Source organism: Serinus canaria, chromosome 12 (assembly GCF_022539315.1).
Source record: "Serinus canaria isolate serCan28SL12 chromosome 12, serCan2020, whole genome shotgun sequence".
Classification (NCBI taxonomy): Eukaryota; Metazoa; Chordata; class Aves; order Passeriformes; family Fringillidae; genus Serinus; species Serinus canaria.
In genome coordinates, this window is record NC_066326.1 from 309,476 (window position 1) to 321,728 (window position 12,253).

The 12,253-nt window shown below is 51.1% G+C and overlaps 1 protein-coding gene across 1 annotated transcript in view; it reads left to right on the forward strand.

Moving 5' to 3' along the window:
• The window catches only part of PLXND1 (plexin D1), a 67,302-nt gene that overhangs the window by 16,205 nt on the left and 38,844 nt on the right, over positions 1–12,253 (forward strand). Inside the window, exons 2-9 of the mRNA XM_050979240.1 lie at positions 637–813; positions 3,691–3,822; positions 5,524–5,624; positions 6,295–6,424; positions 6,906–7,080; positions 8,524–8,632; positions 9,464–9,566; positions 11,405–11,512. Coding sequence (XP_050835197.1) covers positions 637–813; positions 3,691–3,822; positions 5,524–5,624; positions 6,295–6,424; positions 6,906–7,080; positions 8,524–8,632; positions 9,464–9,566; positions 11,405–11,512 — 1,035 coding nt within the window. The remainder of the gene's footprint in view (positions 1–636; positions 814–3,690; positions 3,823–5,523; positions 5,625–6,294; positions 6,425–6,905; positions 7,081–8,523; positions 8,633–9,463; positions 9,567–11,404; positions 11,513–12,253) is intronic.

Consider the following 12,253-nt stretch of genomic DNA (forward strand, 5'->3'; position numbering starts at 1 on the left):
CCCTTGAAACCTGCTCGTCATTTGGAGGGCTCCAGCTGCACCTGCTGCAGCTCAGAAAAGCTGCTGCAGGAGTGACTGCAGGTGAATTGTTGGCAGTGAGACTGTTGTGGTGTTCCGGGATTGTTGAATCCATCCTAGTTGTCTGAGCAGAAGTTACATGAGAATCTCAGAGGATTTGGAGTGAGGGGTTCATAAATCTTGGGTGCATCTTGGCAGGAATCTGAGTAGGAATACAAGGCATCAGTTCCACTTGAGAATGTGGCTGTCATGCAGCAAATGCACTAATTAATTTAGCACAGGAGAGTCAAGTCTGTTGTCTTGCTTTCGGCCAAACAAGTCAAATGCCTGCTCACATACACAGGTCAAGGACAAGTCCTTAACCACTGCCTTTGCCTTGGCCCCTGGCAGGGAATGGATGTGGGAGCCCTGCTGTCAGCCTCGTGCCCCACGTGCCAGCCCTCGTGGGTCAGCTCTGCAGCCAGGGCCAGCTGCATTTTCCTGTTCCATGTCTCAGCAGTGAGGGGCTCTAGGAAGGCAGGGTGGGCTCTGAGCAGTCTGTCCCCACTGCTGCTGAGGGGGTGGCAGGGGAGCACGCTGGTGTTTGTGCAGCCTGTTGATGTCTGTGTCTCTCCCCAGCTGCAGCCGGAGCAGCTGGACTGTGGAGCCGCGCACCTGCAGCACCCGCTGGCCATCCTGAGCCCTGTCACAGCCACCCCCATCTTCACCTACAGCGGCCTGACCGCCGTGGCAGTGGCCAGTGTCAACAACTACACAGTGGTGTTCCTGGGCACGGCCAGCGGAGGACTCCTGAAGGCAAGTGGGGCCAGCAGCAGCAGCATGGGGCAGCACAGCTGGGGTGGGTGGGTGTCGGGGCTCCCCTTCCAGCACCCCTGGTCTGCCCAGAGGATGGCATCTTGTCTCCTTGGTTTGAGCACCTGCCTCCTTCAGGCGATGAAGAAGTCATTGGTACTGCCGTAGCCTGGGCAGCGATACACACTGCCTGATGACTGGTGGCTGTTAATCACTGCTCAGGGCTGCCACGTGAGCAGGGTGTTTTTGATAAACCCTAAGCTGAAAATGCTATTGTGCAGTATCGAATTATAAATTAATTTTATTAAACTATTTTATTACTTATATTAATATAATATTAAAACAATACGATTATATGCACAACGTAATATAATTTTAATTACAATGTTTTGTTATCATTTTAATTGTTGAAGTTATTAATATTATTAAAAGCTCTTCTGATAAATTCTCCCTCTGAGGTGCTGGCTTTTGAAGACTCTATGTAGACAGGGGAATCACAGAGAGATTCTTCTTCACAGCTGAATCCAAAGCAGGTGTGAAGCCATGGAGGAGTCTGTTCTAAATAACATGTAAGAGGTGATGCAGGGTGATGCAATGCCCCAGCTCTGAAGCCAGGACACAAGGCCAAGCTCTCAGTAACCTTAGTGCTTGAAGTTTGCCAGAGAAAGTTTTGATTGCAGGCAGCCACAGCAGTCTGGTAAACTGCCAGTATCAAAAGTCCATAGAGAAGAGGGGGAAGAGGCCTGGAGCAGTGACAGCTGATACCTGCTTTACCTCTGCCTGGGGGGACTGATGCATAATGTGGAATACTGGATCAAAATACTTGGATAGAAGAAAACTTACCCAGTTTTTTCCCTTGCATCTCAGTGCTTCTGGCAGAAATGTGGGAACAATCACAGAGAGGCTCCCTGCTTTGATTTTTGCCCCCAGGGGCAGGTAATTTGTGAGGGTGGGAGGGAGCTGGCGCTGGGCCAGGCGCAGCAGGCTGGGGGGCACATGCCACACGCAGAGCAGCCTGTTCACACGGCATTAACAGCTCTGCTCCATTATCATCTGGGAGAGACCAGCCTTATCTGCAGTGCCTCCATTAGGGAGAGGCTCCTGGCTACCCTGTGCTGGGATAATTTGCTCAGATAGCTGTAATCTAATTCCACAACACAGCTGCATAACCAGAAGCCCTTCTACCTTTGGGGCTCCTTGCTCTTTGGCACGGGACACGAGGTACTTGGCGTGAGCAAATCACTCAGATTTGTTGCCTGAGAAAAGACAGCAGAGGGGCAGAAACAGTGCTCGCCCAGCTCCTGCCAGCAGCAATTAGGGCTACCAGGGGCATGTATGGCGAATTAATGCAATTCTGGCTGCAGACAGGCATTTGGTGAGGACCAGTCTAGCCATCATGAGAGGGTCAGCAGTGCTTGGGCAGCACAGCCGTGCCGGGGTGCAGCGCCCTGAAGGGCAACGGTGGGAGGGAGGGGTCTCCCCTGATGTGGGCAGATGTGGAAGTGCAGTGTGCAAGCAGATGAGCAGATGAGCAAGGGAGGGGTCTCTCCTGATGTGGGCAGATGTGGAAGTGCAGTGTTCAAGCAGATGAGCAGACGAGCAAGGGCCTGGTGGTTGCTGCCCCTCTGTGCTCCTGTGGGGGCTCTCCCCCAGAGCCTGCAGCCCCCTGGAATCCAGGGAAATTGCCTGTGTGAAGAGGGTGTAGGGTGCCCAGGAGGCAGAGGGAGGCAGACACAGGTGTCTGTAAACAGCCACGTGGAGCACCTCTCAGCAGCCAGGGAGAGAGGATGCAGTGGGGAATGTCAGGGCTCGGTTCATGCACTGCTTGGGTGACACCAGGGAAATAATTTAGCTTCTGGCTAGCGAGATTTTAAAATGGACACAGCAATAGTACCCTTTTTCTGCATAGCTCTCTGTGCTATGTTTCTTAGCAGAGAGAAGCCTGAGCCTGTGCTGTCATACTGGGCTGTGTCAGTGCTGCTCTAGTGTAAGAATTAATTAACCTATGTTAATTAATTAATCCACATTTGGAGAAGAGAGGCACACTTGGTCATTACAATTATTGCCTTCCCTTGCTAGTAAGAAGGCCAGAATTTTCCTCACTCCCTTTCTGTTTTAAGCTGAAAAGTGACTGTCACGAGAAATTGTGTAGCCCCATTGTTATTTCCTCTCAGCAATGCCACATTTAATTTACTGAATTTTCAAGTCAAATGCCAAGACATTCAGAGAACTGAAAGGCAGGCTGATGCTGTGCAGCCTCTTCCATCACTGCCAGCACTTCAGCTGGTGATTCATGAGGCAAGGTAGGACTTGGCACCCTCGTGGCAGCTGCCATGGTCTTCTGGAGTCAGCAGGGATAGAAGCTTCTTCTGGCTGGGAGTGACAACACTTATTTTTCAAATATGCAGGGAGCAGGAGATGCCATGCTGTACAGCCCTGTTGCTGATTTTCACTGTTTTTCATTAAGTTTTGGGAACTCGATGTTCTCTGTACAGAATGTGAGTGTGTATGTGCTGAGGCCTGAAGGCTGGTGCCACTTGCATGAGGGTAGCACAAACACTGCCGTGCCTGTTGGATGAAGCTGTGCAGGGGTAGAGCCTCCAATCTGACACTTTCCAGAGGCAGCCCCTCAGAGGGACCAGGGACAGTGAGGGTCCTGCACCACTGAGCAGGGCTGGGCTTTCTGGGCCAGTGACACAGAGGTGACTTCCCAGGAAAGCTCTGCGTGTGCAGCCTGCAAAGTGTGCAGAGATTCACAGTGCTTGACAACTTGGGGCGCCACTGAATGCCACTCTGGTTTTTATTTATAACCAAGGAGAAATAATCTTCTGCCCTTAGTGTTTGAAAATGATCTCAGTGGGTGGCCTCTTGTCTCTACAGATAAACCTGGACAGCACGATGAAGGTTATTAGCAGGAGATCCATTTCAGTGGCTTACGGAGAGCCTGTCCACCCCATCATGCAGTTTGACCCTTCCGATTCCACTTACCTCTACCTGATGACCTCTTACCAGGTGAGATCTTCAGTCCTCAGCAAACCAGTTATTGGAGCACAGCATGCATTTGATTTAGCTCAGAGCTGGGAGCAGAAAGGGACAGTAATGTTTTCTTTAGTGGTGAGAGCCAAGATGTTCAGAGCTTTGGCTGTCACTGGGCTTTCTGGGGAGCTGCCTATGCATTCTCCTGTGCTGGGTAATGCAGCCCAGCTTATCAGATCTTTGTGGTGGCCAGGTAAAAAGAAGAGTGAAAGATACTGAAATGGATTGCACTTATGGGAGTGCAGAAATAAGCACAGAAATAGGCAAAGGTTGTTCCTGTACAGAAACCCCAAAATGACGGTTTTTAGGGAGGCTTTCAGGAGATCCTACAGACAAAAAGTCTGCCTGTCAGAAGTGGTCCCTGGGGAGGTTTCTGCTCAGAGCTTGGCAGAAGGGCTCTGCAGAGACCTGGAGAGATGCAGCAGGTACAGACAGGCGGTCCCATCTCCATCAAGTTAACAGAGTAGGAAGATGAGAGCTGAGCGCTCCAGGCACTGAGGGTTTGTCCTGAATTACATTTTAATCTGTCAAAACAGATGCACAACCCCAAATGTTACATGTTGCATTTGTATTTTCTGAGCTCTCATTCCCTGCAGATAGGTCATTATCATTTCACAGACCCCTCCCAGGAAGCCTCTTTAGCTGATGGCTCTGACTGTCTCATCTCAGCCCCTGGCTGCGCTGTGCCCTCCACTGGGGCTGATCAAACAACTGGTGAGGTGCTCATGGTGCCTCCTCTGACTGCTTCTTTTCCAATAAATCTGATGAGTTAGTTTCTCTTTGGTGGAGAGAGCATCCTGGGAAGCTCCCCAGGAGCTTGACAGGGTTGGAGTGGGGTTGCTGAGCCCTGCAGGGCTGGGGAACAGTGAGGTGCTGTGAGTGAAGTGGGGCTCTGGCCAAGGAGCCTACAGCCTGGAGTGTGCTTGCCTGGCGGGAGCTCAGGGCTCTTGGCACCTCACATTTTCAGTCCCCACTCTTCCAAACCACTCAGGTTTCCTTCCCAAATGTTTAGAGATCAAAGGAGGAGAGAACAGAAACCAACACATGCTTTCCCTTCTAACTGCTCCTGCCAAGTGTATCCCCAGAGGTACTTTGATTTTTTCACAAATCAAGGTTTCTAGAGTGGTGCTGCTTTCTGATCTTTGTGTAAACAGCCAGAGAGTGCTGGGCTGTGTCTGGAGAGGAGCTTTCTGCAGGTCTGGGTGAGAGCTTTTCACAAGAGAGGGACAAGCTGTAAAGCTATGTCCATCTGACACCTCTGAAAGGTGCAGTGTCACATTCTGTAGCCTGGTCTCACATGGCTCCTGCCACGGCACCAGCTGAAAAGGAGCAGCCCAGCCTAGCCCAGTTTAGCTCAGCTGGCTGCAAACCCTGCGGTTTCCCGAGCCCTGGGGCTCATTCCTGTCTTGGGGCTCACAGTCCCGGGCTTGGACAGGCTCCAGGGGCCCCCAGTGGGCAGCAGGTGGCTTCTTGGTCCCGTCCCCATGCCAGGTGGCCAAGGAACAGCTCCAGCTTCCCAGCCATGCCAGGGATTGCTCCTGTGGCGTGCTGGGCGCGCTTGCTCCAGGGGAAGGGGTGGCAGCCCGAGGTGCTGGTGTCCTGTATCCAGCTGCACAGGGGGTGGGGGTCCCGTGGGGCTGTGCCACGTTTGGGAGCAGCTGTGCTGTTGTCGTGCAGATGACTCGGGTGAAGGTGGCTGCCTGCAGCCAGTACTCGACGTGCGCGGAGTGCCTGGCCGCCGCCGACGCCTACTGCGGGTGGTGCACCATGGAGACCAGGTAGGACCAGCCCCAGCCCTGCCCAGCTGCGCTGCAGTCCTTGGCCCTCAGCCTGGGCAAGGGTCTCTGGTGCCCTCTGCATTTCCCCACAGTCACACTACCAGCAGTCTTTTTGCATTTCTTACAAAATACGTGCTGTTAGAATCTATTGCATCTGGCCCAAAGGGTTGGGATGTCCTTCGGAGCCAGGATTTCACCACAGCTGCATTGTCATGCCACAGGCAGCTGCCAGTGCAAAGAATCTCTTGCAGGTGTCAAACCATGGGACTGGGAGAACCCACGCCCTGTGAAAGTCCATTTGCCCCTGCAGATCTCATCTATCAGTAGGAGACAATCACATGCAAAAGGGAGTATTCAAAATTAGATTCCACATTTGCAAACTGAAGATGTCGGACAAAATGTCATCCTCTCCTCTTGAGTTTGGGTTCAGCCTGGCCTTTTCCTGCCTTCCTCAATCGGGCTGCTCCACTGGTGCTGTGGGAGTATATGTTTTTATCATGGCAAGCAAACACTTTAACCATAGCAGCAAATGGTAAGGCTTAGCTGCATGAATGAAGGAGAAAGATACAGACACAAGATTTTCTCAGGAGCTTCCCTCACAAGGAATTCAACATTTTTATCACCTGTTTTAAAACTCATCAACCACGAGCTGTTCCTCTGTTCGTTGCAGGTGTTCTCTGCAGCACGAGTGCACCAATTTCACAGGGGCCAACTTCTGGGCGAGTGTGAGTGGAGGAGTGCAGCAGTGCCCTTCCATGACCATCCTGGAGCCCGAGATCAGTATTGACAAGGAGAACCCGGTGCGTTTGCTGCAGTTACAAATCAGGAACCAGCCCTGCTCCTGCCCTGGGGCAGCACGGCTCCTGGTGGTGGTCAGGGGTGCTGAGCTCTGCTGCACGCTGCTGCGTCAGGCCAGGGCTCTCGGGGTGACCTGCTGAGCCTGCTGGATGCCAGCTCTAGGAAAGCAGCACCCAGAGCTGAGCCTGCAGGCAAAACCCACCCAGAGCTGCTGCACCAGACGCACAGGGGAGGGCCGCCAAATTTCAAACACAATCAGCTGCAGACAGCTGAGTCAACTCATTTCCTGGTTTTGTATTGTTGCTATTTTAAAGTATTTTAATTATATTTTAAAGGGTTTTTTATCAAAATATTATTTGTTTCAAGACAGACCCTGTCTGTGGGCTTGTTTTGGAGTTGCCTACCTCTGAAAAGCTTCTAAAATGTTGACAATTTCTAAATGCAATTTTCTGTGATAATAGCTGACTTTTTTGTCTAATGTAGGCCCTAATAATACAAATAAATGGAACCATCCCGAACTTGAATGGAACAAATGTTTCATGTGACTATGGAAACAACATCCACACGGTAGCCAGAGTCGCTGGGGATTATGTAAACCAATTTATTTATTGCAGTTTGCTTCCACACGAGAAATATCCAGCATTTCCTGATGACCAAGGTATGCAAAGGCAAACAAGATGCGTTTCTTCTAACCACTTTTGTGGACGTAGTTTTTAATAGGCTTTATGTATTTTTTTCAGTTGTACGTGCAGTTAAGACATAGAGGGAAGAAAAGCCTGAAGCTGCGTCTGTTTTACAGGGCCTATGACTCTGAAGTGTAGGAGTTCCACCATCTTTACATGAATTGATAGTGTTTCAAATCTATCAATTTTTGTTTTAAACATCAGAATTTAAATGCCAGTTCACATACTTATTTTTATCTGGTTTGAGCTTCTGCTTTAGATTTAGTATGTACTAAGCCAAAAATGTTCCAGCCCTGGTCAAATAATGCAGTTTTTTATCTTGATATTTTCAATTGCTTTGTTCAGTTTCCCTTCAAAACACATGCTGCCTTTCAGGAGAAGCTCTGAGGGAAGAGCGAGTGGGTACCTAAAGGAGCTCAGGAACTCTCAGCCCCATTTTGCAGTCAAAAGGCAGCCAGAGGAGCCAAAGGGGATGCCTGTCTCCAGGCTCCATGGGGCAGCCTCCAGAGGAGGCTGAAGTCAGCTGAGGAGGAGGAGGAGGCTGAAGTCAGCTGAGCTGGCCAGACCTGGGCTGGCCGTGATGCAGTCAGCCCCTCTCAGTGCCTTTGGAGAAGTTTGATGCTTTAGTCCAGGCTTGAGTGCTTGTGAAGTTTTCATCCTTCAAGCCTGGAGTGAATGTGCTATTGAAGATGGCTGACTTCAGTAAGGGCAGAATTAGCTAGTCCTTTTGAAAATTCCACTTTTCCTAGGCCCATTTGTAAAGCTGCATTGCTTTCCTCCAAACTATCCAAAGAATGGGAGATCATTAACTGCTCTGTATTGTTGGTTTCAGTAATGTCCCAATGAATTTCTGGAATCCAGTGCGCTGATTTATTGTCTGTATTCTGAAAGAGGCATTGTTTCTTCTCTCTGGTGCTTATATGGCAAAATTGCCATGAAAAAAAAAAATAGGCAATTTTGGGGGGAGGGAAGGTAATGTGGTGTGCTGAGCAGCCAAAAAAGGGATTTCCACTCTCTGCAGGTTTGCTGGCACAGGGAAAGTGAGCGGGATTTTAAAACATGGTAACTAACATGTTTTAATTACCACATTTTAAAAATTATAGTTTAGCACCCACTGTACGTGAAGACAATAATTAAATCTGCTAATTAACACTTGCATAACATGCTGGAATTTTGTGCTGAAAGTCACCATGTTCTTTTTTGTGAGAGTAATGTAAAGTGCTGATTTCGGAGGGAAGAGCTGAATGTCAGAGGAGAAAGGATGACTGGTCCAAGTTCTGACATGCAGCTCGGAGGAAGCCCTAGAGAAAACAAATCCTATTTAGCCCCTGTTTTCCCAAGGGTCTCTCTTGTCTGCTGAGTGTGAGTGTGAGCAAGGGGCTGTTGCAATCCAATATTCTTTGGCTTGATTTTCTCAGACCACGTGGTCGTCGAAACTTCTCTCCGGGTCAACTCCAAAAACATAATCTGGGCCAATTTCACCATCTATGATTGCAAAAGGATTGGGAACATTTACCCCAAGAGAGCGTAAGTGCCCCACTGTGCAGGCAGGGAGCGGCCATGGGCAGGTGGTGGCAGGGCGTGGGTGGCCCTGGGGTGACACTGGTGGGGCAGTTTGGAGCTGGGAGGGTGCCAGCACAGAGCTCTCCTGTGTGGGGTTGGTGGGGGAGCTCAGCTGGGCCTGGGCAGGACTTGGCAGGATCGTGGGAGATGTGGTGCCAGAGGAGGGTCCTCAAGCCATCTGGACATGCTGGGTTTCTTTTAAACATAAATGATATTTTTATATAAAGCTTGTTCTGTTAACCCTTCAGCAGCAGAGGTGGCCTCCCCAGCAATCTGTGGGCACTGGGGAAGGGAGGGTCATGCTCTCTTGCTCCTTCCAGCCCTGGGTGGGAGCAGTCACATGCCCCCATCAGCTTGAGGGGGCTCTGGTGACACACACCCAGACTCATCCACCTCTCAGGAGCATGACACCAGGACCTGACCACAGGGCCTGCCAGCATCCCATGTCTGTGTAAACAGCAGGGAGAGTCTTAGTCAGGTCCAGCATGCCAGGCTCCTCAGAGAGACAGATCAGGGGAAAGAGCACTTTTTTGGGAAAAATGTTTTTTGCTGAGCAGAGGAAGGTGGCTCTCAGTCTGCTGTGCCTGAGGGCAGGCAGGGATGCCTGGGGGTGGTGGGCTCTCACCACATTCCCTGCCAGCTGCCAGGGAGAGGAGAGGATAATCCAGCACTTGCCATGGGTTTTTCTAGGCACCATTAAGGAGTGAACAGTGTGAAGAAGGGTTGCAGGGCTGAGGTGTGGCCCCTCTGAGCAACCTATACTCTGCTTTCCTCACCTTGCCTTTGCCATTTCAGGTGCACCAGCTGCCTCTCAGCCAGGTGGAAGTGTCACTGGTGCCCCTCCACCTACAGCTGTGTCTCTAACCACTCGCAGTGTGAGGATGCTCTGAGGATGGAGGTGAGCACTGCTCAGGGCTGCTCCAGCAGTGGCCAGCACCTGCTGGCTGTGGCTTGTGCCCTGCTGGGTGTCTGTCCTGTGCCAGCCCTGGGGAGCCCTGCAGGGGTCTGGCACACGCTGGCTGTGGGGGCAGTGGGTGCTCATGCTGTGTGTGCTGCTGGGCACTGCTGTGCTGCTCGTGCCAGGGTCTTGGGGGTGTCAGTTCCAGCAGTGACACGGGGTGACATCAGGGCTGTGGGGTCACCTGGGGACTGCCCTGGGTTAGTCCTGGATTAGCTTCCTTGGATCCCCTGCTCCAGAGGTGCAGTTGGGCTGGATGCTGACCTGCTTGGGCATGTTTGTTTTCTCTCTGTGCCTCCTGCTGATCTCGTGAGCAGCAGAGGGGCTCTGTAGCCCTGGAAACACGGTGCTTTCATCGTGCAGTTGGAGCTTTTGGTAAACAAACCATGGCTGGTGCAGCTGCACCTGAGCATGGCTCTGCAGGGAAAGCTGCATCCCACCGGCTCCATCCGCAGCATCTTGGGCATTCTGCCCTTTTCCTCTGATCCAGATGTGAAGGATATAGTCAGCCAGAAGCTCTATTTCTGGTGGCTGGTGAACAGCAGGAGAAGGGGCTGCAAGATGACAAGTTAATCAGTCCTCTAAAGTGTATTTCTCTGGGAAGCTGTACAAGCTCTGGTGACATGCAAGGACTCACCAGGCCAGGGGAGGTTTTGCTTGAAATTGTGGCTGTGCTGGTTTTATTTTAACTCTTTTTATTTCCTTGGAAGAGGCTTGGGACTGAAATTTCTCTCCAGTTGTTTGCTTTGCTGTTTTTCTTCCCTAATCACGTTCATCTCTGTTATTTAATCTCCTTGTTTAGGCAGCACCAACTGTGCTTGGTTAGATGAGTGTCCTGACGGAAGTGAAATATTTTTTCCACAGTCAAACAGGCACTTCCAGGTAGTTCCCTGATCCCTGTCTAGGTCTGGGGAGGGCAGGAGAGAAATCTCCCCCTCACTGCATGTCCAGTCCCAGGGATGTGTCCAGCTGCAGGGATGTGTCTGAACAGGCATGCTAGCACTGGGAGGGCAGGCTCAGCCTCTCCTTGGAGCAGCAGCAGCACTGGCATCAGTGGAGCCACGGCAGGATAACCTTTAATGCAAGGGAGAGCAAATCTCGCCTGCTGCAAATGATTCTGCATAATGGACCAAGTATTTTGTTGTCTTTTACCCCAATGGCTCCACTGTCACAGGCATTACTCTGGATGTACCCTGGGGCCATGCACAATCTGGCTCCATTTCTGCTGCAGTTTGGCAGTGTGATTTACGTCTCATGAGAGAACAGGACGGGTTTGTCACATAGACTGGAATTCTGAGTCAGCTCCAGTGCCTGAGACATCAATTTAAAACAAGAACAAAAGTAAGGAGACAGATGACCTTTTAAAATAATTTTTCAGCTTCATTTAAGCCTTTCACTGCAGCTGCCCTGCTACTGAAGGCCCTGCACACGCAGCCTGTGCCCTGTGCAGGATGGAGACCCTGGGGCACAGACCCTGCAGGTGCTGCCAGGAGTGAGCAAGGCAGTGGGTGCAGCACGGCTCACAGGGGCTGGGAGAGGGTCACACTGGTACATCTGGTACATTGGAGGAGGCAGTGCCTCCTCTCAGAGTTATTCTGGCCCTGCCACAGCCAGAGTGGCAGCTGAGGTGCAGGTACACGGTCACTGTGCACCTGGCAGTTCCCATTTCCCAGTGCAATGAGTCTTATCAAGGACTTGGATGGTTCCTCTTCCCTTGTTGCTGAGGATGCTCGGCATGCACCCACCTAACCCCTTTTTTTCCTTATTTTTGTACCTAGCAGAAGAAAATAGACTGTCCTCAAATAGTTCCTGCCCCTTTGGAGCCAATGCCCACGGGTGTATCTCGGAACATCATCATCTCACTGGCCAATGCAACTTTCTCTGAGGTAAATGAGTTCCTAAAGGCATTGGGAAGGTTTGGACAGGTGTTTGGGGGAAGTAAAACTCCCTGTTCCCTTGTGGGTGTTTGCTCCCCCACAGAGCATGCCAGTGTCAGCTCTCCCAGCCCCACCTCCAGCCTGCCCCAGTGCCCGCACTGAGGAGTGAAGGACACAGCTCTGAGTGGCAGGCAGGGAGCCCTGTCTGAGCCACAGTGTTTGAGTACAGCATGGAAGCATTGTTTAACTTCAGATTGCCACTGCAGAGCTCGTTTGGTGTGAAAATATCCTTCAGGACATCACTACAGAGCTTGTTTGATGTGAAAAAGTATTTTTTGTGAAATTTTCTGACATGCTAATTCTAACAGCAAAAAGCAGGAGTGGACATCAAATGCTGCCTTTGGAGATGTGCTGCATGCCAGAAAGAAACAGGAATTTGGGGCGAAGAGGCTGAGCACTGGGAAGGTGCTTGAGTAAGCTCTGGTGTTTGTAGAAAGCTGCCCTGAGTAACTTGGCTCAGAGCAACAGGGCTCTTGGGGCCAGGTTTGCCTTGCCCCTGCTGATGATTCCAGCATCCTGGGCAGCCAAGCATCCTTGTTCTTCAGGAGAGGAGAATTCTGGAAGTGCTGGTGGAGCTGTTCTGGTGTGCTGGAGGGTGCTGGAGGCTGTGGAGGCACCATTGCCACCACACCTCCTTGCCCTTAGCACAGGGGCAGAGCAGACCCTCGTGCCTGTATGGGGTGGCCTTTT